Source organism: Calonectris borealis, chromosome 2 (assembly GCF_964195595.1).
Source record: "Calonectris borealis chromosome 2, bCalBor7.hap1.2, whole genome shotgun sequence".
Lineage (NCBI taxonomy): Eukaryota > Metazoa > Chordata > Aves > Procellariiformes > Procellariidae > Calonectris > Calonectris borealis.
The window spans coordinates 84,253,314-84,276,360 of record NC_134313.1 but is presented as its reverse complement, the minus strand read 5'-3'; the positions used below and the strand labels follow the sequence as shown (position 1 = coordinate 84,276,360).

At 41.3% G+C, this 23,047-nt stretch overlaps 1 protein-coding gene across 1 annotated transcript in view; it reads left to right on the top strand.

Moving 5' to 3' along the window:
• MYO10 (myosin X) overlaps positions 1-23,047 on the top strand; it is a 165,775-nt gene that overhangs the window by 73,898 nt on the left and 68,830 nt on the right. Inside the window, exons 4-9 of the mRNA XM_075140837.1 lie at positions 11,965-12,152; positions 19,065-19,199; positions 20,185-20,309; positions 21,211-21,224; positions 21,349-21,433; positions 22,106-22,209. Coding sequence (XP_074996938.1) covers positions 11,965-12,152; positions 19,065-19,199; positions 20,185-20,309; positions 21,211-21,224; positions 21,349-21,433; positions 22,106-22,209 — 651 coding nt within the window. The remainder of the gene's footprint in view (positions 1-11,964; positions 12,153-19,064; positions 19,200-20,184; positions 20,310-21,210; positions 21,225-21,348; positions 21,434-22,105; positions 22,210-23,047) is intronic.

Sequence of the window (23,047 nt, the reverse complement as noted above, 5' to 3'; positions counted from 1 at the left end):
CCTTTGAAGTGGTGATGATTTGATGCGTGCCCATCTGGTTCAGGTGGAGAATGTGTACCCATGCCCAGAGAGGTGTGATGCGTGGGGTGGGGTGTGGCGGTCCCTTGGCTGCCCTCCCCTGATGGGGAGAGTGACCTCCAGGTTGTCCAGCAGTTGGGTGTGGTGGCCAAGAAGGGTGAGAGAGAACATAACCTATTTTTGCTCACTTTCAAATTAGGACTGCAGCTTGCCTGCTGATAATTATAACCCTCTGTTAGGTTTGTGTGGGTATGTATAAAAACTTCTGTACCAGCCACGTAGACATGTAGTGCTGTACCAGCCACATCCACATCAGAGGAGGATGATGATAATTAGGAGCTCAGTTTTCGTGTCTGGCTTCCTTTCTCTCTTCAGCTGAAGCAACAAACTTTGAATAACTTGGATGAGAAAGCAACATTTCTCCGATTTTTAAAAAAGGTGTTAAACTGGAAAAATTGTCTCTTCCCTGACAAGGTTGTTTGCAGAGCTCCTAGCCACTTCATTGCACTGAAAGCTCTGTTATCTGTTCTTAAAAGGCATATTCAGTTATTTATGCATCAATTTTTAAATCTGTTTGTGTTTATTTACTTTAGCAGCGTGTTCAGTTGTAGTTTGTTAAACTTGCAGTAATTAGATAACTTATCTCCCTCAAAGTCATGAGGGTTCCCTGAGGCAACTAGTTGATGTTTGTGCAGTATTAATCAATAATCATCATCGGGGTTTTTTCAAATTCTGTTTGCAGACACAGACACTTTAGTATCTAGGTCACTTGCTTTCTGTGACTTGTTTGTCTAGGTTTTTGCATATTCATTTTTTTCTGAGTACAGTAAAACTCATTTCAGATCCGGCGCAGTTGCCCTGTGCCATGTTATGATGGTCAGCAGGAAGTGGATGTTGCTGCATGTTATAGTGAGAAAATAGCAGGGCACACTAAAGTCATGGTTAATTAAATACAGACAGACAGGCATAATTCATACACTTTGAAAGCACTCCTGTTCAGATGTCCTCTACCACAGACACAAGTTGTAGGTGGAGGCAGAGAGACAAAGGAAGATCAGTAGAAGACAATAGCCCCACAGTGTTTACTTATAAAGACAAAAACTGTCATGACTGATTTCTTAAATGGAAAAACTTGGAGGCACTCCCTGCAGAAACTGAACCTAAAAAGAATGTGTATCAAGGACCCGTACACCATCCTGGACAGCTCAATAGCCTTGGTCTTTGGCCTGTCATGCCTCGTGGTATAAGTAAGTGTGGGCCATTGACTTCAAAACAAAACAAAACAAAAAACAACAAAAAAAACCCAATGGTACACACAAATTAGTACCATAAAACATATTTAAATATTGCACATGTACATTTAGACCAAGTCCTTAGTTATTACACTAGCTCCTAGAACTACATTTATCCTGGTCTTGTCTGCAAGCCAGCTGTGGTTGCACAGTTCCTCTCCACAAGCATCCAATGCTGTAGAGCAGTCCCAAGTAACTGGTTTACAGGATCTGCTGTATGGTCACTGAGGAAACAACTGTTCATTTAATAGCTCAGCTTTTACAGTAAAGAAATTTTAAAATGGTGCTTTTTTCATGGCTTCCTATGCTACTGGGGAGATGGGGAAAATTCTCTCCACCAGCTCCTTCAGTGGAGGTGCAAAGAGCAGAGAACACCGTTGCTAAGAATGCATGACAAATGTCTATACATAGCTACTTACCTCCATAATTAGCATGTTATGTTTACACACATCAGATAATGTTTTCAAAATGTAGTTCAAAGTGAGTTCCTGTCTCCAAGCATTAATTACAGCTTCCATTTCATGTCTGTTACTAGAGAGCTGCAGACAAAGATCTATATAAACACAGCAGGCTTTTAATTGGAAATCAAGTGGAATTTATTTCTGGTGATTGCTATTTCTAAAGGATGGTCAGTTACATAGATCAACAATTGTCTGCCAAAGGCCAATTATCATTATTTTTATTTGTTTTTCTTTTTTTAATACATGTTAGGGGAAGAGTATAGCTGTAATGATATGAGAAGCAAACATGCCACCAGTTGGTTAACCAACTTTGCTTCTGAATTCCTCCATACTACAGAACTTGTGGGACTGCTAATAATAATAATAATAACAACAACAACAATAAAGAATGTTTGCCTGAACTTTGTCCTCACAACTGAAAATATTGGGGATTGTAAAGGTGCATATTTTCAGATCTTAGCAAATATTTCAGCCTGAGGTGTTGTGATCAACATGATATCATTAAAAAGGGAGCTGCTCAGAAAGGTCTGTGTAATTAAGTACAGTATCATGTATGCAATGGCTACACAAACACTTTGCAATGTATGCAATGGCTACATGTATGCAATGGCATAAATTTATATTATGGTTTGCAGCACATTAGGTACATGTTGGTAACCTGCTGTGTGTATATGCTGCACTAGGGGTCTTACCTTCTATCATCAGTGGGCTGTTTCAGCGAGACCGATGGGAAGGCGGAGGAGGTCAAAGTTATATTAAAACATCAAAAACCTCACTCATTCTGTCTGCTCTGTACCAGTATTTTTCTTCTCATTTGGTTGGTTGGTAGGAGAATAAATAATACATGCAGGGTCAATTCCTGTTGACTTCCATGAGTTTTGAATCATACCTAAGCTCTACTTAATGATAACTTCATATCGAAAACTGCGAAGTAGAAATCTATCATCTTGTGCAGGTTTTGTCTTTGGTGGTGGTATATATTGCTAATATTTTCTCAGATTTGAAGGCTTGTTTTCCTGTTGTTTTCTCCACACCTTTGTGGAATGTCGCTGCTAACTCTATGAGCTGAGAAAGTAGACCAACTTGCAGAATCAAAAGGAAAATTTTTCAGTCCTTTGCGTAAGTGCCGACAGCAGCTTAGTGCCATTCAGTCAGAGCTTTTGCAAATGGTGCTGAATGCTTCTGCGTGCGCCTTTGCCTCGCTTGCAGGTAAGCTTTGACTCCATTCTGTAAGGTCTGTTGCTTCCAGTCCCGCAAAGGCATTGAAAGGAGGGCAGGAATTTGGAGTCCGAAACTTAAGCCACTTGTCTGTCACCAGCACGTTTTCTTTACGTGAGTTAGGCTTTGACTGTAAAGCGAGCTGCACAAAATTTACTGCTTGTGCTTCACTGTCCAACTGCCTTATTCACATATTCCAGCAGTTTTAATACTAGAAAGGCCACAGACAACCCATTTAAGTTGAGAATGAATTGAATTACTTTTATAGCTGTTGTCTACCTGTGTAAATGGACTATTGATTCATAGCTGGGCTGTTACTTTTATTTGAAAAGATGTAGTCTGTTTCTCGCAAGCAGTTTCAGCTATTTCCTTTTGATGTCTGTCAGTCTTTCCTTTTAAAAGCAAATGGAGTCCAAAAGTTCCATTTAGCAGACTTTTGACTGCTAATATCGTTTGCCATCTTAGTGCTGATTTCTAGACCCACGGCTATTTGGCAGCAGTTCGGTGCCATCCAACAAACTACCTGGCATAGATTTAGATTTCAGTTATTCTGGCTTTTGATTTCTGTTTTCATGCTCTGTTAAAGCGTAATTCCTGCTCTTCCTGCTCTCCTTCTGAAAAAACCCTTTCTATGGAAGAGGTCTTAAAACATTAAAGGACCATGGAAATTATGAAAAGCTGGATATTAGAATGTGAAATACTCGCAGGCAGAATGAAATAGATCTCCAAAGCTTTATATTAAAAATATTTCTCCAGTGTTCTAGAGACACTGCTTTTTGGTATATCATCTACCAGCATTTTTGTTTTCATTTGCATGTGTTTTCTCTGAAAAACCCCTTCATCTTCCCAAGATGAGTCTATAGGAAGGAAGAAGACCGTTTTTGTCTTTTCCTTGCTGGAGGGTGAATTAGACCTTCAGACAGCTTTGAAAGACTCATTTGAGCATTGTGCAGTAACAAAGCAGGAAGAAGAACTAGTGTGTGGCCACAGGCCATTTGAAATGAAGCGACGAGCCATGGGGTCTCGCTCTTTGTGGGGCCTTTTCTGATTTGAGCTAGAGATCGCCTGGTTAGAGTTAAGCTGTGCACTTGTGCACACAGATTGCTACAGTCTGATGTGCAAACCTACATTCACGTATTGCAACCCATGAAAATGACAAAAATCAATTTCTCATTCTGATTGATCGTGGTTTTCTGGTCAGGAGGTCACCTCCTCTCTCCACTCGGCAATGGTGAAGAGTCATACTTTTCCATAACTGTTTATATAAACAGTCTATGCACAAAAGATCATTATCCTGACATCCAGCAGATAGGACTGCTACATGGTAGAGATTGTATTGTATTAATCAGCAAAAAAAAATATGCAATAAAACCAAGGAGACTTGGTCGTTTTTATACAGGAGAAACCTGTGAAGATCTTAAATAAGGAAAGAGGCCTGACATCAATATTATTGTCTGGTGTGGTTTTTACTTTTGGCTGTAACAATGCACTTTTATCAGCTTTCCTTTATATTGATTTCATATTTCCCAACTGGATTTTTTTTGTGCAGATTCTGGATAACACTTGTAGAGTTTCCTTGAGTATCTCCATCCGCATGGAACAGTCTGTTCAGTAGGAGAAAATTAATGGGAAAATAAGATGAGATTAAGCTATGAGTGTATCTCTTAACCTGTGGAGAGCTCTCAGTTTTGTGCAGGTTCTTCACCATCTCTGAGCCTTCTGTGGAGTTAAGCTGAAAGATGTGACTGCCTCTGTGCACTGTTTTGGGTATTTACGTTGGCAGCTAAGGTGACCAGAACCCAGTTTTTAACCCTTAAGAAATAGACCGATTTCTGAGCTTGCTTAGCTGAAGCTAGACGGCTTCAGTTAGCTGCCTAGAACAAGGACACTATGAATGTGCAAGGTTGAAGCTGTAAGGAGTGGAAAGATTCGCTTAGTTTAGAAGTTAAGGTAGCTGGGTTGCAAAGTTACCACTTTGCACTGGGTTACCACTTTTTTCATGAAGAGGTAGCATAGCCTTTGCCCTTGGAGGGGCTTGGGAACAGGACAGTGTTCCTTAATACTCTTTTACCAAGAGAGGCGTAAAGTCACATTAGTTGGGTTGAAGGGTCAACATAACAGACAAGGATGCATCTAATAAGGTATGCTGTTGCCCAACAGTTGCCTCTGATCGTCTGAAATCACGTATTTAAAAAAAATCTAAAATGATTCCAAAAATCTTCTTGTGAACTGTGCCAGTGAAAACAAGCATAAAGCCTAGCTGTGAAAATGCCTTGGTCTGTTATGCCTTGGATCTGATCTGTGCTCAGCACAGGAAGGGAAAAGGCTACCAGCAAGGTATTTGGTAGAAGAGACTGCTGCAGCTTATCTCATGGACTAAAGCAAATGGGAAAGTGCAGCTAAGCAGTGTGAACAAGCCTGAGAAGATGCTTTTCAAAAACAATGACAAGGAGAACATTTAGCAGGTGGGTCTTGGATATAGGTAGCTGCCTGTTGACACTTGATCTTCTTAGTCACGACATTCTCTGTCGTGTTCTGGTTCCCTTCTAAAGGTCCTCTCCGATGGATGCTAACTCCTGCATTTGTAGTGTGGCCTGTGTGTTTACAAACAGCTCATTTTGCAATCAATTGTACAACTGACCTTGAGAAGAAAAAAGGACAATTTAGGTGTCGTGATGTTGTGCGCATTGACAAGGAACACAGAGATAAAGAAAAGTAAACCTGGTGTAAATTTGGGCAGTTGGAAACCCACCATGAGTCACCAAACATGGTGAGGGCTGCAGAAGCCCAAGCATGTAAGGATGATTATAGAGTATGACATTTCCATCCTAGAAATGGTTTGATTGGTTGAAAACTTCCTAAACTTGTAGTTTAGTACTTCACTTTGATTATAGTTTTTAAGAAGGGAGCTTGGCTTCAGACATTTTAGTTTATAATTTAGAGAGACAACTGGATTCCATCCCACTGAAATTAGCATGGGAGTAGCTGAAAGATGGGGTATACTTACCACAGAGAGGATAAATCAAGGTCCTACCAAGAACAAGGGTATTAATTATCATCCCGGTTATGGCATACCCTTGCCCCTTCTGCTGCCTCCCCTAAAAAGCACGCCAAAATATGGCCCAGCCATCTCCCTCCTTTTTATGCTGACATGTATATGGTGGTTAACCTAGTTATCTTTGCCTCAGAATAAACTCAGTCATCATTAGCATCAATCCCTTTATCTGAGAGAACTGGGAATTACGGAGGCTGTTTCTGCCGTGGGGGGCACACTCTTCTGTTTCCAGGTTTTCGATCCCGACACCTTGAAATTTGGTGTTGAAAACGTAACAAAGTTTGGCAGCTATTTTGTGGTCTTTCAAATGTTGCCTGCCTCTGCATGTTCTGTGAAAGCACTGGTATTGTAATTCGGTAATGTTACTGTAGCCATGATGATTTAAAGGTATGAGAGATGCGCAAGTTGTGTGGAACAGTGAGAAAAATCTTTTCCTGTACATTGTCTAAAAGTGACATGTAAGTAGCTTTCTAGTCAGCCAGTTGCACTGCAGTTTTATTTGAAGTTTCCCATATATTAAGGGTAAACCCAGAAAATACTACTTGTTGAATAAATTGTCAGGTTGATGCTAACACCCCTTTTTAAAAAAAATACCCTTACTTTTCAGACACAGAATCAGTTCCTTAAGTAACTCCAGGATAGCCAGGAGTTGCTCAACCCAGAAACATAATTTTTGAGGCATCTGTAAACATGCTTTTGTTTCTGTAATGAGACAGATTTTTCTTGTCCCAAAGCAGAAAGTCTTGAAAGCGCTCTTACGAGAATTGGACAAAGTGCTATTTCTCAATATTTATGTATATATCTGTAACAAAACATCTTAATTCTGTATTTGATCGGTTCCAACATTTCTAGTACCAGGTTGCGAAGAATATAGTGATTTTTGGTGTCATTGAAGAAACACAATGATAGAAATTGAGGAGTGCAGTCTCCTTGTGGCTGTTTTAGTAGAGCAAGCAGTTTTCGTTTCTGTTGTGATTGTGGGTCAAAGACTTAGTTCAGGAGCAGCACATAATGCCCTTTAACAGGGTCCTCCAGCCTGCTCCTGCCTTCTCTCCCACCCTCCCTGTAGCATGAGATACCTGAACCCTGAACGAAGTCCTTTCCCCCACCCCCTTTTTGTCCCCTATTTGCTTATTTATTTAAGAGAGGAGGAGGACTGGGATGTCTCAGATGCTAGAAGTCTGAGGAGTACAGAGGAGTACCTTGATGTAGAGGGTGAAAGGAGGTCATGAGAAAAACAGCGTGGGATAAAACTGATGACCTTATGTGGGAAGAGCAAGCTTGGGTAGAACACAGAAATTGTAAAGGATCCTCAGAAATAGAAAAGTTGTTGTGGAGGTGCAGAAGTCTTGACATAAAAGGGAAGAAGTGGAAGGTGGATGGTTGCTGGATATGGAGCAAACCTAAAAGGATATACCCAAAAAAGCTCTTGCGAAGGGGAAGAGATGGAGAGCAAGGTGGTCCTGATGTATTTAGTATGTTTGGTTTATAGGATCAATTAAGTGATCTTGCATTAGGGCAGTTTACTTTTTCATTGCTTTTTCTGTGTAGAGAACCTGAAAAAAATTTTGAAGGCAAAATTTGTTACTCTACTTTTTCCTCTTTTAGTCTGAAAGCCTTTTCTACATGGGAAGGACAGACATTTCAAATTGTGTTTAGTTCATCTATTGCAAACTTGTTTCCTGTAATTTTAAGCTGATGTGGAAAAGTGTATTTTAACCAACAAAGCTTTTTACATCATTTACATTTGTTTGGCATCAAACTAAAGCAAACTGGTTGCGTCTTCCTTAAAAAAAATTAAAAAAACCTCTCATGTTAGGCAGGACTACTCTGACCACTGCAAGTTTTTCTAGAGTATCTCTGTGGGTATCAGAAATTTTTGTGAGCTCTTGAACCTTGTTAAAGAACTAATCGTTTTTGAGTGTTTGAAGAAGTCTGGGGTGATTTCAAGACACAGGTTCAAAGCTGATTGCTATCAGAAGGCAACAAGCAAAACAAAAAAAGCATTCGGAGAACTGATGAAAAATCTCTTCCTTTCTCAAGTACGTGTTTCATTTTGACTCTTGCGATGCCATTGCCTTACTGAATGTCTAGCTGAAAAGACAGGGCTTGAACTTCTACTTTTGAAAGTCCTCTTAGCGGATCAGCAAACAGTCTTATTTCCTCTTTTTGTGCTAAAAGGGGGAGCAGGAGTGTCTGTGGTTTGTGACCAAAAGTGTTTTGGGAGATGCATTATCAATGTAAAATTTCAGTAAAAATTTGAAAGTGGAAAAGGAGCCCAACCTTTTAATATGGTAATCAAAGTGCTGCATTGGGATTCAGGCTGAATAATTCAACTTTCATTTATTCTTGGGTTTAAATAAATATATCAGTGGTGATCTGATAACAAGTTGTTGCTGGTTTAGTGTGTAACAAAGTAATTCAAGAGTTTGTGTGTAGATCTGTGTGAAGTGTTGAGTTGGTCATATGGCAGAGAAAAGTAAACTGTCCTGTTCATTGCCATGGATTTAAGAAGTCAGGCTTGTGATCGGAGCTCTACACAGTATTTCTCTGAAATACCCCTCAAACTATTTCAACTGGAAATCTCCAGAAATCCGGCCCGCTTGCTAGTGCTCTGGCAGATGTATGAGCATTTTTCCTATTCATAACTGCTTTGGAGTGCTTTCATTAAAATAAGTAATTATTGACTGTGAGAATCAGATTAGAAACTGAAAATAACAAAGAGAAAAATTTAATTCACTCTCTTTTAAGCAAAGTGGAAGTGACATTCTTATGTGAAAACACCTTTTCTGAAAGTTCATCCAAACAGCTGCCTTGTGATGTTAGCATAATAAAGTAATTTAGAGATCCTACTTCTGACTGTTAACTGCTTTAATTTGCCATAGGATGATGCCCGGTGCAGAAATAGCGTTCAGGAGACAATACCCATCCACTGAACAGCCCTACGTTTTTTTGTGTATCTTTACACCGGTTTAACTGGCTGCTAAGGTGCTTGCACTTGCAAAACCAGAAAGCCTGCCCTCCAAGAAGGGGGTCGCATTGGGCGGCTGCTCGGAGTCCCCAGGGGGGAGGGAAGGCAGCGCCCTGCGAACAGGGAGGTGGTGAGGTGCTGCTCTTCTGCACGGGGGCGCAGGTCGTGCCGTGCCTCAGGTCCCTGACGTCGTGGCTCTTAGGGGTGCCAGGGTAGGGGCTAGCAGGAGTAGGGTCTACTGTTTATAAAATACTGCTACTAGGAAGAGCGTGTGATAGTTCCTGGATGGGAAAAATAGTAAGCCTGGAAGTGATGTAGGAAATTATTCTTGCAGCAGACCTTGCTGCTCTTGAGTATCCCAGGGGAAATTTACAAAGACTTTGGGAAGATTTGTCTTTTAATGGGAACTTTTTCTTAATAATGGGAATAGTTTTTAATAACGGTGCTGCGTCGGCTCATCGATAGCTTGCTAAACCACCTTGGGTTAAGGTGGAACTTTCACTTGGGCCAGCTAATTCCTAGTTAGTCCGTGCAGATATCTAGTTGTGGCTGCCCCTGGGTTGGATTATGACACTTGGTAGATGATAAATCTGATCCACTGTGTCTGTGAAGAATATAGCTTTTTTGTGATCTTGCCTTGGGATGAGGAAGTTGTTTTTTGAGGGCCTGAATTTGTTCTGTCTTGTGTCATTATAATTTGGTGGCAATTTGTGCATGCATTTAGCTTGTTCTGCAGAGAGGTAATACATACTCAAAGCGCCAGAAGACTGGAACCACAAAATCAGAGCTATTTCAGTAGAGGTTGTGGTTCTTCGCGTTTTTGCTGAAAGAAAAAGAGAGAGAGAAGGAATTTTTAAAACAGTGACATGTCCTAAGCATTACTGCATGAGGTGATTTAGGAATTGTTTTCGCCGGTATCGTTTCTGCTATTCACCAGGTTTCTGTTATTGCCATCTAACCATAAAGTTAGATGGTATCATGTTTCGTGGGGATTTTTTTATTTGCTTCTTTGCCCTGGCATCTGTTGTGATGGCGTGCCTCAAGTTACTCTTCTTACATTTTAGTAAGACTTTAGTCAGATGAAGGTGAAGAGGATTATCTGTAGCAGTCTGTTTTACTGGTCATGCTTGCACTGTATTCATGTAATTAAAAAAAAAAAAATTCTTAAAATTTTGCCCATGCAATCTGTGCTGAAATATGTATCAAACTGAGGAAGTGTGTTCTCAGAGACTTCCGTATTAGTTATTTAAGAACCCAAGAGGGGATGATCCCAGGAAATTAAGCTGTTGTCTCAGTGCTGTAATTGCCCTGCGATATGATCTTGTGTTGAAATGGTACCTTTCCTCTAGATGAAACCTTCTGAGCTATTGTACAGCGTGGGGGTTTTTATAAAACACACAGCCTGAAAGTTCACAGCTCTGTAAAAGGTACTTGAGTTACAGCGAGGAGGAATATTCCCCTTGTAGCTATAAAATTGTCATAATTTCAAGGACACTGCTGTAGTCCCCTTAGCAAAAGCTCAAAGCTGCTACTTGTGTTGGGCCTGATGGAGGATGAACAGGTGGATATTGGGGGATGTAACAGCAGGGTAACAGTGAGAAAGGAGAGCTGATACACAGCAGTAATTACATGTTAATTAAGGAGAAGAAGAGGGAGGCAGGTAGATGTGCAATGTAAATGCTGGGAAAAGACTGACAGAGAGGAAGAGAAAACCTGGGGGTCCCTAGGTCTCAGTGAGTGCCCCCGCGGTGGCTTGCCGGAGAAGAGGGCGGCTGCAGGAGGAGCTTGGGGGGGCTGCGTTTCTGTGGCGTGCAAGATGCTGCTCGCCTTATCCAGCCCTTTCTGGGTAGGGTGCTGTGGAGGTGAAGAGAGCCCCAGTCCTGCTGTCAACTTCACAGCTGGTTCCTGTCGGCGACAACGAAGGTTGACTGCTGGTGAAGCATCTGTCTGTACGTGAGGACCGTGTTACAGGGCTGGAGGCTTCGCAGCCTGGCTCTTTGCAAGTCTGCAGCAGAGCTGTTGAAGCCAGGTGTCAGCTTCCTGCCTGTAATCGCAGAAAGGGTGCTTAACAAAATGAAATTAGTATCACAGCGGTAACACTGCACACGCCATATGATATATCAATTAATTTCACATGCCCCAGAAGTGTACTGGAAATTCTCACTTAGTTTGATTTTATTTGAAAAATATATTGAAGTGGATAGAGGGTGACTGAGAAAATGAACAGCATTGTGAATAGACTGTTGCAAATGATCACGTTACCACAGCCTAATGAGTTAAGGCAATGGGAATAGGCATAAGCTGCTACCTGGGTGGTTTTAACTGATGTGCTCTCTAATTGCAATGGGATAGAAATGAATGCCTTGTCAGCTGCCATTGTACATCAAACTAGTAATAAATTAAGTTGCAGAAACCCAATGCTTTGGGAGCGTCTGCTAGTTCATGTGCTTTTTTTAGGGCCTGCTACCATATAATGGTGCTAGTGTCTACCATAATGTCGGATACTTCTGTTTTAAAAATGAGTAGCAGAGAAGGATTTGGATGCTCTATATGGAAATACAGACTTTTGCACCAATACTTGGGACACAGTCAGGTTTTTAGTAAGTTTAGTAACTCCCAAAGAATGCGTGAGAAGCAGCTGTAGACCGGTGCTTGTAGGTGTTACTGTGCAGCTGTAGGCGACGTTAAGGCAGGGATTTGTACAGCCGAGAAGCTATGTGCTGTAGGTGGGGTAAGCAGATGTGGGAGAACATGACAGAGGTGGAAACAACTTTTGCCCTTCTGTTGCTTTTGTTGAAAGGAAGAAAGCAGGGAAAAATACTAGCCACCTTTATCCAAAGGATTGCTAGGCTTTTGCAAATGTGTGTTTGTTGTTTTTCGTTTGGGAAGAGTGTTAATCTGTTCCACCCTGTGTGTAGTAACAACTCTGGGGGGACTGTGTGCTTGCAGACCTACATTGGTTCGATAGTTGCCTCTGTGAACCCTTACAAGAGCATCCCGGGACTGTACGACTGCACCGCCGTGGAGCAATACAGCAAGCACCACATGGGAGAGATTGCACCTCATATCTTCGCTGTGGCGAACGAGTGCTACCGCTGCCTTTGGAAGCGCCACGACAACCAGTGTATCCTCATCAGGTAAATGGCTGCTGCCGCTTTGATTATCCCTGCTGGTGAGCCTTTCGAGGTGATTTAGGAACATGGGCCACGTGGAGAGGAGAACTCCAAAGGAAAGCAGGCTTTTAAACCACCTTTTAAACCAGGGAGAGATTTCTGAGCTTGTTCTGTGGACCTCTAACAAAATGTTGATTTTTCTTAGGCACCTTACAATTTCATTTAGTGAAAAAAATCTATTGTATTTTTGTGCATTTTTTTGCTACTCACATCTGATTCTACCCTAAGTGCTTTCCACACCAGTTTAAACATCCCTGTGCAGCTCAGTAGTTTGTTACCACTAGATCCTGAACCCTGTGTCTAGAGGAAAAGAAAAAATAACCCACCGGTCTCAAGAAATGCGGTAAATAACAATAGCAAAAGAGAATACCCTCCTCATTTCAGCCACTTAACTGCCTGATCAATCTTCCTTACTTAATCTTGTTGTGCTTTAATTTAATGGTGATTTAACAGCTTCTTGTTTGATCCACTGTGTCGCTGGTATTCAGGATCTCACCGCTGCTGAATGTACACTGAGAGCAGTTGACTTTTCAATAGCTTCTCACTGCTTTGAGCTCCTCCTTCCTTCTTGCTCCAGAAGAGCTGAAAACGCAGCCAGCTCTTTTCCCTTTCCGCCGCCTGCCAGCTCAGCTGCATTGGCTTGCAGCGGGCAGGGAAAACCGAAGCCTTGCCCGCCGGATCAGGAGGAGCAGCTCGGTGGCGATGGCAGCGTGGCACCAGCCGTCAGGCTCCGGGTGGGGGGTGATGTCCAAGGGGGTGAGAGAGCTTGTGTTTCCCCTCCCTTTCCTCTCTCGCCTTTGCAAGTGTTTTTGTGATTAAGCCTGTTTGCTCTCGCTTTCCTGCAGCTACCAGCACAAGTTAAATGTGGAGAGCTCTTCAGGCACAAGGTGACACGATTTTGGCTGTCTCCTGACCTCCATGGGAGCCCTTGTGACAGCCATGGGACCATAGTATGGGGCAGCTGGTGGGGCAGAGAGGGAATGAGGCAAGCGAGAGCAGCACCTTTTGCAATAGGCAGTTTCTACTGACATTTAAGATCACAGGCCAGTTTGCAAGGCTTCCCGGATAAGAGGAGGATTTGGCGCATGTAATTCAGCACCCAAGCTGTTGTTAGAAATGTAGATCAGATGCAGCACAGCTAGGTCTAGTTTTAACTTTCTGCAAGCTCTCAGGTCGCAGTCCCTGCCTGTCCTCGCCTCTAGGCAGGTCCTGCCTGGCAGTGGCACAAAGACAGAGGGGACTGTGTGTGTTTTTCAGCTTTCTTCAACTGTATTTTTCCTTTTTTTTTTTTTTTAAATTTAATACATAGTGCTGTACATATAAAGCTGACTCCAGGTGTCACTCCAAGAAAAAATGAAATGCACAGAGATCTTTATCATGCAAAAATAGCTAGTCTGGAGTCATGATTTCATGGTGTAATGTCAGATAATAACTTGTGAATAGCCCACATACCCAAATTTTCGAGACCAAAATAATTTTTGATGCCTAGAAGGTAGCCATTGTTATTTCTGTTAATGCCATTCTGTACTGGCCCAAGTATTTTACCTTTTCTTCCAGTTCCCCACAAGCGGCCAAGAGAGAAGCAGGTTGTGTCCTAAAAAGGGCATAAACAGAAGTGCCTGATGTTCCAGAGGAGTCTCCAGCAGTCCCTGCTCTGTAAACCGTGTGCCTTGGTACAGATAAGCTATAATATGGAGAAGTTTTGCATTAGCAGTCCCTTTTAAAATTGTTTACTGTGGTCATGGATTAAAACAACGATTTGTATAATTTCAGTGTTTCAGGCAAGTGCCATAATACAGCCTTATAAGGGTATATCTTGTTTCTACAGAAATTGAAGGAACATGCAATTCAAGACAAAAAATAAAAAATCAAATCTACTTTCCTAGAACACTATTACCTGTTGTATCTGTGAAGGAGTCAGCAGGTTTTTTTTTAAATTACTGAAAGTTTTCAGTGGCCCTCATGAGGTTTAGAAAAGTCCCTGTGATCATATACTTAGTTTGGGGCATCAGAAGTGGAGGTACAAGAGTGTGCTCGTCATCTTCAGCATCCTGGTCATTCCTGCACCTTTTACTGGCTTAGAATTAGATGTTGCAACAAGTCACTGTCAGACTTTCTTGGTTACTACTGGCATTTGAAAAAAAAGGTCAAATGGACCTCTGTAATGTCTGAATTCAAGCAAATATTCTGGTCTTGTATTTACTGTAAGAAATGATAAAAAGGAAAATCTTGTTCCATCACAAAAACTCAATAAACACTTACATCCAGTTAAAATGAGTGAATTGTTCATGTAGGCTTCATGTTCTGCTACGCGCTCTTCAGCTGCTCCTAACTTTGGGATCTAAAAACTCAGCGGCAGGTTGTAACAGACCCGTGAAATAAGGTACTGAATGCTTTCTTATGATCCTCTGGGCTTGAAGTGCCCCCTGCTGGCATCCAGAATTAGCTCAGCTTTGTTTTGGAGCTGCTTTCTTAAGGCACTGGGTTCAAAAACCTGTGGAAAAAGCTTCTACTGTTTTGAAATGCCTGGGATATTTGTCTGGGTGGGGTAAGAAGAGAGAGTTAAGGCAAGAACCTGAATTAAAAGCTGTCATCGGTATGACTCAAAATGTAATATAAATGCGAGACATTTTCCAGTCTCCAGAGTAACCACCCAGACCAGAGGTGAAAAGGGAGGAAGTACAGAAGAGATGATATTAAATGGAGTCATCCGAAGATGCTTATTTATTGGTCTGTGTTACACTGGCTTATTTTAATTCATGATAATACTGCATAAAAATTACTTAGCAGCCTAAAATGTCAACAAAATGGCACACTGAAGAAGCTATGCACAACCTGTGTATTAGAATATTTACACAATTGTGAAATGGTATTTTCACATTCCAAGCTAAAAATTGATTATTTGGCTATTGAGCTAGAGTTTTCATGTAGACAAAAATGTCTACATCAACGAATGCTTAGTTTCATGTTGATCTGAACCCTACTGCAGAGTCCAGTTTCATTTAAAACAGCAAAAAAAAAAAGCCCACCACAGTTAAATTTGATGCTACAACAGACATGTTAAAAACCAAACCAAAACAAAAACCATTTTCTGATTTTTCAGCTGGGTACGGTGGCAGGAGCATGGAGTCCGTCTTACCCAAGGAATAGCCGAACAGCTTGTCCTAACGTAGGGACTGAGTTCCCCAATGATTAGCTGACATTCGCAAGTTGGGGCCAAGTTCAAATCTCTACCCCTTTATTGTAAGAATAGGAAAATATCTTTAGGTGTTTTTTGTTGCTGCTCTGTTTAAGGTGGTCTAGTCCACGCACAAGCAAACACGTGCGCTTCTCTCAGACACAATAGCAGTTGATCCACTTTAAAGCACTCGAAAAGAAGTGTAGAGCAGTCGAAGGAGCAGCAACAGTCACCCTGAATTACATTCAAGTCAGTGCTGCGAGCGGGAAATCACAGTCTGACACCAGTTTATTCTCTCTGTTATCATCCGACGGCCTGACATTTTTGTTGTTGTTGAGCTTGAAAATCAACGTGAACCAAAGTACTCTTTGGGTGAGACCCAGACTTGTGATGCGAAGACTTTCTTAGGAGACTGATACAGCAAAATTCACCTGTGCATCAAACTGTATTTGCTGAAGAAGCCTATTTTGCCTGTGTGTATCAGTCTTTGGGGTTTTAAAGCCAGCAGACAGAACTGAGAAGTGATTTAGAGTGTTGATAGCGCCTCACTCGCGTTATGTCCTTCAGAATGAGGAGTCGCTCTCGGTGACCCTTTTTTCCACTGCAGCAGTCTGGAGTCCAGGCTGCTGTGCCATTAGCGAGACGCCCTGCGTAGAACAAGTCATGGAGAAAGTCTAAAGATCTCCTAAGTGGGGGCCTTGTGGGTTGCTGTCACACCTAATATATTCACAATACTGAATGTAGTGATGTGGAACAAGCTGGGCACTTAAACTCATGGGGTGGAAAGGTTACTGGAAGGGTTGGCTGTGCACCAAGAAATTCACCCTTTTACTGACCTTCGTGTAGGCGTAGGCTTTCTAAGGAGTCTGAAAGATTGATCCCACTTAACTTACCGTTAGTGTGTGTACTGTAGGGTTGAATAAACAACTTTAAAGTTTAGCATGCTTGTTCTTGATTTTCATCTCATTAATAATAACTGTCTATTATAAAGCATTGATGCACGTAAAATTATGGGTCCCGAGCTGAGCAACACTATGCAGGGGTGAGATCTTACTGTCATGCCAGAGGGCTCCAGGAACCCATCCACTGGGTGCTCAATGGTAATTGTAAAACTGAATAGAATAAAGCGGTTACTAGTAAATGGATAGAGAACATTGTGTAAATCCATCCTTTGCTCATATCTGGAGTATTTTGCATGAGCCTTTTTCCCCCTTGCTTGATATCCAGGAGGACTTTGTGGAACTGGAGGTGGTTCACAGGAGAACAAAAAGGAGCGATCAAAAGTATAGCATGGCTCCGTATGTGGGAATGGCTAATGGAGAGGGGCAGCTCAAACTGGGGAGGCTCCATGAAGTCATGCACAGCAGAGAGAGGAAGTGCAGGGATGAGGTTTTGGTTTCTCCTTCCAATACGAGAACTAGGGGTCATCAAATGAAGCTAATAGGAGACAGATCTGAAACAACATGACATGTTCATATGCTTTTTAAGGGAGTATGGCTAGAAACTCATGGAAGATAAATCTGTTGAAGGTTACAAGACACATAGAGACCAGGTTTAGATTAGAGGAACCCTCTGAACAGCAAATAACTGGAAGCTGGAAGAACACAGAAGGGAAGTATCACATGTCTTCCCTGGGCATCTCCATTTGGCAACTGTCAGAGGTAGGACACTGGGCAGCTAGATCTTCGGCCTGACCCAGTTCTGAGTCTCTCCTGTTCTAAGAAAAAATCAAGAGCATGTAATTGTGCATAATACCAACTGTACCAGAGATAGGCCCAGGAAATATTTTTCCATCAACTTTGAATATCTCACTTGTAGAATTGCTCTCAATTACGGTGGGGTAACTCTCAGCTTCCATAGAACTACAGATGCTCCAAAGCATGGGACCCACCTCCAAAGGAGGGTGGGGGCAGAGGAAGGATGGTGTCAGTGAAAGAACTGATGTCCTCCTTGGCGCCCATATCCCTGCTGTTGAGCTATACACTGCTCAGAGGGTGAGAATTTAGGCAGGAAGAAGTATGGATCACTTGATTTTTGGCACTAGACAAGGATAATGCAAAGGTTTGTGAAGCTCTTTCAAAACTAGTAGTAGAAATGTTTTGCTAATCCTTTAGTGACAAGGAGCCAGTATTAAATACAGGGAATATTAAATACTTGCTTTGTTGGCAAAGGAGCATAAGCGCGTGAGGGCCTGCAAAGAGCAAGGGAACAAATACCGAAAAGGCCAGACATCAAGGGTAAAACTAAATTAACAATAATACAGAATTTGTTTGAGATGGTATAAGTATGATGGATGAATCATACTTTCTGGAACATATCAGCAGGTAGCATATCTTGTATGAAGTTTTATGAAACATTTTAAAGACTCTCTGATTCTTCTTGGGAAACACGTTAAGTCTCAGCTACAAAACTATGTGTCTCATTATGTTTTCTGAATGCCTCTTCCCTGATTATTTTTGTAATTGGCATTCGTTTGCAGGAAAATGCCATGCTGCTTTCTTGGGCTGTACCTTTCTTCTTTGCTTGTTACTAGAAAGCATCATTATACTTTGCCGTAACCTAAAATCATGAGGGTCACCACTCAGCAATGGCACAACAAAAGACTGTCAAATACACTAAGCTTGCTCCACATGCCCATCAAAGTCAGTGACAAAACTCCCGCTTGCTACAATGAAAAGGATAGGATAAGACCAAAATGTACCTCCTTTCATTGGGAGTAGACTGGAATTAGGCACAACTTAATTAGGAAAACTAGGAATTAGGCTGCAGCTTAGGATATAATGCTATGACTTCAGGTGAAAAGTAAGCAAACTTGACAAACTTCAACCACAAGTTATGTTTCTTAATGGCTCACGGTGTGTTTTTAATTATAAGGCTACATAATTGAAGGGAAATGATATTGGGGAAATGAACCAAATTTATACCTTTTTAGAGCATTGTTTTGAAGAGAGATTGAGTATATTGCCTTCTGTTTGTATCAGCAAGATTGCTTATTAATAGTTTGTTTTTAAAATGTCATTTAGCATTATCAAATAGCTTTGTTCTGCTGTGGGTGAAGATGAGAGGTTTTACATCTCTGATGGTGATGAGAGGTGAAAATTGTATGTTTTGAACTCATGTGAATCTGGTTTATTTGGATGGGCGTATAAAAAGTTTGTTTAAAGAATATGTAGCTCACTAAGAATATCAGTATTAATTATACTAGTAGCCTTTAAGTGTTATAATATGCATTGGTGTCTCTAACCTCCTCCTTCTCACAGCAGGGCTCCCTCCTTAGCTAGATTGCTGCATCATAATCCCAAATTTTCCCATCTTAATTCATATTCTGGACTTTCTCCCCGACCATTGCCATGCCTTTGTTCTAACTCTTTTTTCCATGTTGGTGAGAATTGTTGGATAGTTGGTTGTATTCCAAGAGCTCTTTGTTGCCTCATGGGTGTTGCGTGCATCCTTACGCAATCAATGCCTTGAAATGCTGTCTGAACAGCGGTATGAAGCCTGAAGGTAGCTTGCATTTTGTGTTGAATGTCATCTTCAGCAAGCTTAAAGGGGTATTCTACTGCCATTTGAGTATCATTTCTAATCACCCCAGTCTTCCTGACCCCCAGTAAATTAGAGTTTGGAGGGCTGACCAGACAGAGGGCTTTTTGCCTGGCGGCTGGAACTGTGCACACACTTTCCTCCTCTTCTTCCTTCAGTGGTGAAAGTGGTGCTGGTAAGACGGAAAGCACTAAGCTGATTCTCAAGTTCTTGTCTGCAATGAGCCAACATTCGCTGGAGCTGTCCTGCAGAGAGAAGACCTCCTGTGTGGAACAAGCTATTCTTGAGAGCAGGTACTAGATCTTTCAATACACAGGTATTTTTTCCAGAAGACATAAGCCTCGTCATTGAAATAAGAGCTTGCAATGTAATTAAAGATGTGGGTGCGTTTACTGAATAATGAAATGAATATTGGAAAGGGGGAAATTTTCCATTAAACAAAATTACCTGGCTGCTCTAGAGAGTTGTGAGCACAGTGAAGCAAAAATCTTAACGAAGCAAAAAGATGCAGTGTTTTGAAATGGACAACGCTTTAGTGGTGGCTTTCATTTTTGTTTGGGGCTGAATTCAGATAATCAGAGTGAGGGAAATGGGTGATGGGAGGGAGAAACCATTGGTTTGGTTTGTATAGCCTGAGGATGAGGTAGAACAAGATACAGCACAGTGAGGATAAAGTGTGCAAGTGGTAAAAGCATGCTGAGGAAAGGGAGGATAAGGAGAACTGGTAAGACAGATGAGTAAATGCATCAGATAAATTGGATACACTCTATGCAAGCAAAAAAAAATCTCGCAGTGTTCAAAGAAATAACACTATTTAAAACTATATAAAAACAAAGACAATTTGAGATGCTATTACTTTTGTTTATCATCTCTCTTTTACCTGCTGTATCTTGATGTAATTATTTTTTTTAATTGCCTTAGAACAGGGACTATTTTCCCTACATCTGTCTTGCATTTTGCATGTGCTGAGATTTCTTATTTGTATAATTTGAGTACTGCAGTGAGAATTGCATGCATCTTTTGAGCAGTTACAGATTAAGCTGCAGTGTAGTTTAGTACAATTAATCTTCCTGTTGCTTGAATACTTGCATCTTTTGACACAAAAATGAGATGCCCATTGTTAATAAATTGAGGATAATACTGAGGATGTAGGCTTTGGCTGAGGAGGGTGTCAGAAGTGAGCTTTTCAGAGTGCTACTCCTTTCACCAGTCCCATGTGAAACTGTTGGCATGCTGGTCACACGTTAACGCTCTTGTCGTTCTTCTGTATTTTCACAGCCCAATTATGGAAGCTTTTGGCAATGCGAAGACTGTTTACAACAACAACTCAAGTCGCTTTGGGAAGTTTATTCAGCTGAACATCTGTCAGAAAGGAAATATTCAGGGAGGAAGAATTGTAGATTGTATCCTCGTTTGGTGATTTTACCCCTGTTTGTGGGCAGCCCCCACGTACCTTCTCTGTGGAGGGCTGAGACAGAAGTGGCTCGCCTTTGTCTGTCCTTTCACCCCATCCTGAAACATACACAATTAAATTGAGCCGATGTAGGTGGGAAAGGGAAGCAGTAACACCAAATTCTGCATGTGTTTGTGCACACGCACATGTGCATTTGTGGTGGGGTGGGTTGTATATACTCTCGGAGGACCAGGATTTTGTATTGCTACTGCTAGCGTGGCTCATGTGCGTGTTCCTATGCAGTGAGCTAAAACAGCCTGAGTTCTTGGGGATAACTTCCGTTGTCAGCTATTTCCCTCATTTGTTATATCTAAAGATAAGCTGCTTAGTTTCTGGAAAAGTACTTGAAAGAGCAGAGCTGCTGAATTTCTGCAGGGTGAGCATGGGTCTGTCAAATCCTCAGATTTGTCCTCCATTTGGCAAAATTGGATTATGAGCCAGCTCCACCAGAGCACCAGAGGTGTGGGGATGAGGAATATACCAAGTGATCCTACCTAGTATTTTGAACATAAGCTGCTTTTGCAGTGGGTCAAATTTAATCCTTAGAGCTGTTCCCAAGCTTTACGGAAAAGTAAAGGAAAGCAGATGCCGTTTAAAATCCAGAACATGACAAGTCCAGTTTTGATGGGATGGAAGAGAAGGTGTGGGAACACATTGGTATTAGAACTGCTGCAATATTGTCTTTGTTGCCACTTTATTCATCCTGTTATGGCAGAAGGCATGTTGTAAGAAAAGACCATGATGCTTTTCGCGTTGTCTCAAATGAAAGAATTAAGGAAGATTATAAATAGCTTGTGCATTAATTGCATTTTACTTTATTCCTTGACTGAAGTTTTTCTTCCTGGCTATAGATTTATTGGAAAAGGTAAGTTGATGTTTGCTTTTGCTCAGTTAATTTTGTTTGATTTAATATTTTCTTTGAAATTGTGGATAAAAAAATTCTCCTTAAAAATGATTGCTTAAATGGAAACTATTCTTTACTTTGACAGAATCGTGTAGTAAGACAGAACCCCGGGGAAAGAAATTATCATATATTCTATGCTCTGCTGGCAGGGATAGAAGAGAGAGAGAAAGGTGAGTGGCAAAGCACAAGTCACACAACTGTAGTCGCTCTCTGCTAGCAGTCAGCCATGGTGACAGCAGTGGAGAATTTAACTGCAGAAACCTGCTAACCCAAGCAGAGAAATAGGTTATTTATTCAGCCGGGATTCAGTGAGTGTGATTTTGAGCTCAGCTTGATAAAGCAACCTGCTTAGTTGAAGAATGTCACCGAGCTGCCAGTAATTTTTCTCCCAGCTTCTGCTGTGGCCCTGGGAAAATTAGTTGGGGACAAACATGCTTCATTCTGTTCCAGCTGAATATTTTTGCTGGTACTAAATAACTCCGCAGCAACGAAGAGAAATAATTCTGGTTCCTCTAATCCTCTCTCATAAAGAATAAATCCACTGAACAAAAGAAATGACATTTGTATATGTGCAAAATTGCCTAAAGCTGTTTCAGCATCTCCCTTTGGGCCTGCTGTCTTTGCATGCTAGAAGTAGAGTTAACTCCGTTGTGCAGCTAAATAAAGCAAAAAAACAGCAAAATAAAACCCCATATCTGATTTTAATATAAAACTTTGTTTTGTGCATCATAATTTCTGAGAAAATGCATTGTGAACTATTTAACTCTGACATAGTAATTTGTGGAGTGTTTTTGTTTTGGGATTTTTTTTTTTTCACTCATCCTCTTTTCTCTCCTCATTAGATGTTTTTTACTTATCTGTACCGGAGAACTACCACTACCTGAATCAGTCTGGGTGTATAGTGGATAAGACAATCAGTGACAAAGATTCTTTCAAGGAAGTCATTGTGAGTTGTTTTCCTAGTTCTTTATGCTTTAAAAATGCTGGAAGTGCAGGCGCCTGGGGCCCCTTGACAGAGCAGGGGACAAAGCCTTCTTGTGCTTACCTGCGCTCTCTGCCATTCTGGCTCTATGTGCAGCGCTCTCAGAAGAACTAAGCTTACAGGGACTTAAATTTTCTCATAACTTTTCACTGTCATTTTGAGCATGTCTTTACCTTCCTTACCAATACTTGATTTTTACTCCATCATTTCAAAGCGTGCTATAATTTAGTGAAATGATTAAGTTCTGAAATGAAAAGAATATCAGTTACGAAGACAGTAAGGCATCTACATGCCTTTGCCCTTCCCTGCATTGTTATATATTACAGGTGTGTCTGCTTCCACTGTTTTTCCATCCTAAAGCTTTGCCCAGATCATGTAGCATCGACGGGGTTGAGTCCTCAGTGCAGCCCATGGGGCGCGAAGCACCTGGGCTTCGGTGACTCGTTAAGTTGCAGCTGGGAAATCCAGTTCTATGGAGTAACTTACTCAATAGAGTTGAAGAAAATGTAAACATAGATTAAAAACCAGGTCCTGGTGGAGTCTTTCTCTGAATGGCTTTATGTCTTATACCTACACCAATTACCTATACTGACTGTTAGGATAATAGCTAATTGCTTACTATATCACCGAGGTGATATATGTTAGATTTTAAAAACAGTAAAAATAATGGTTTTTATGCTCTTCACCAAACTATTTTTGCCTAGATATGTTAATCTCTTTGCCAAATGGACAAACGAATGTTTAGTGGATGCAGCAGTTATTTTTAGTGTAAGACATCCTCATCTAGTATGGTGGGGGCAGA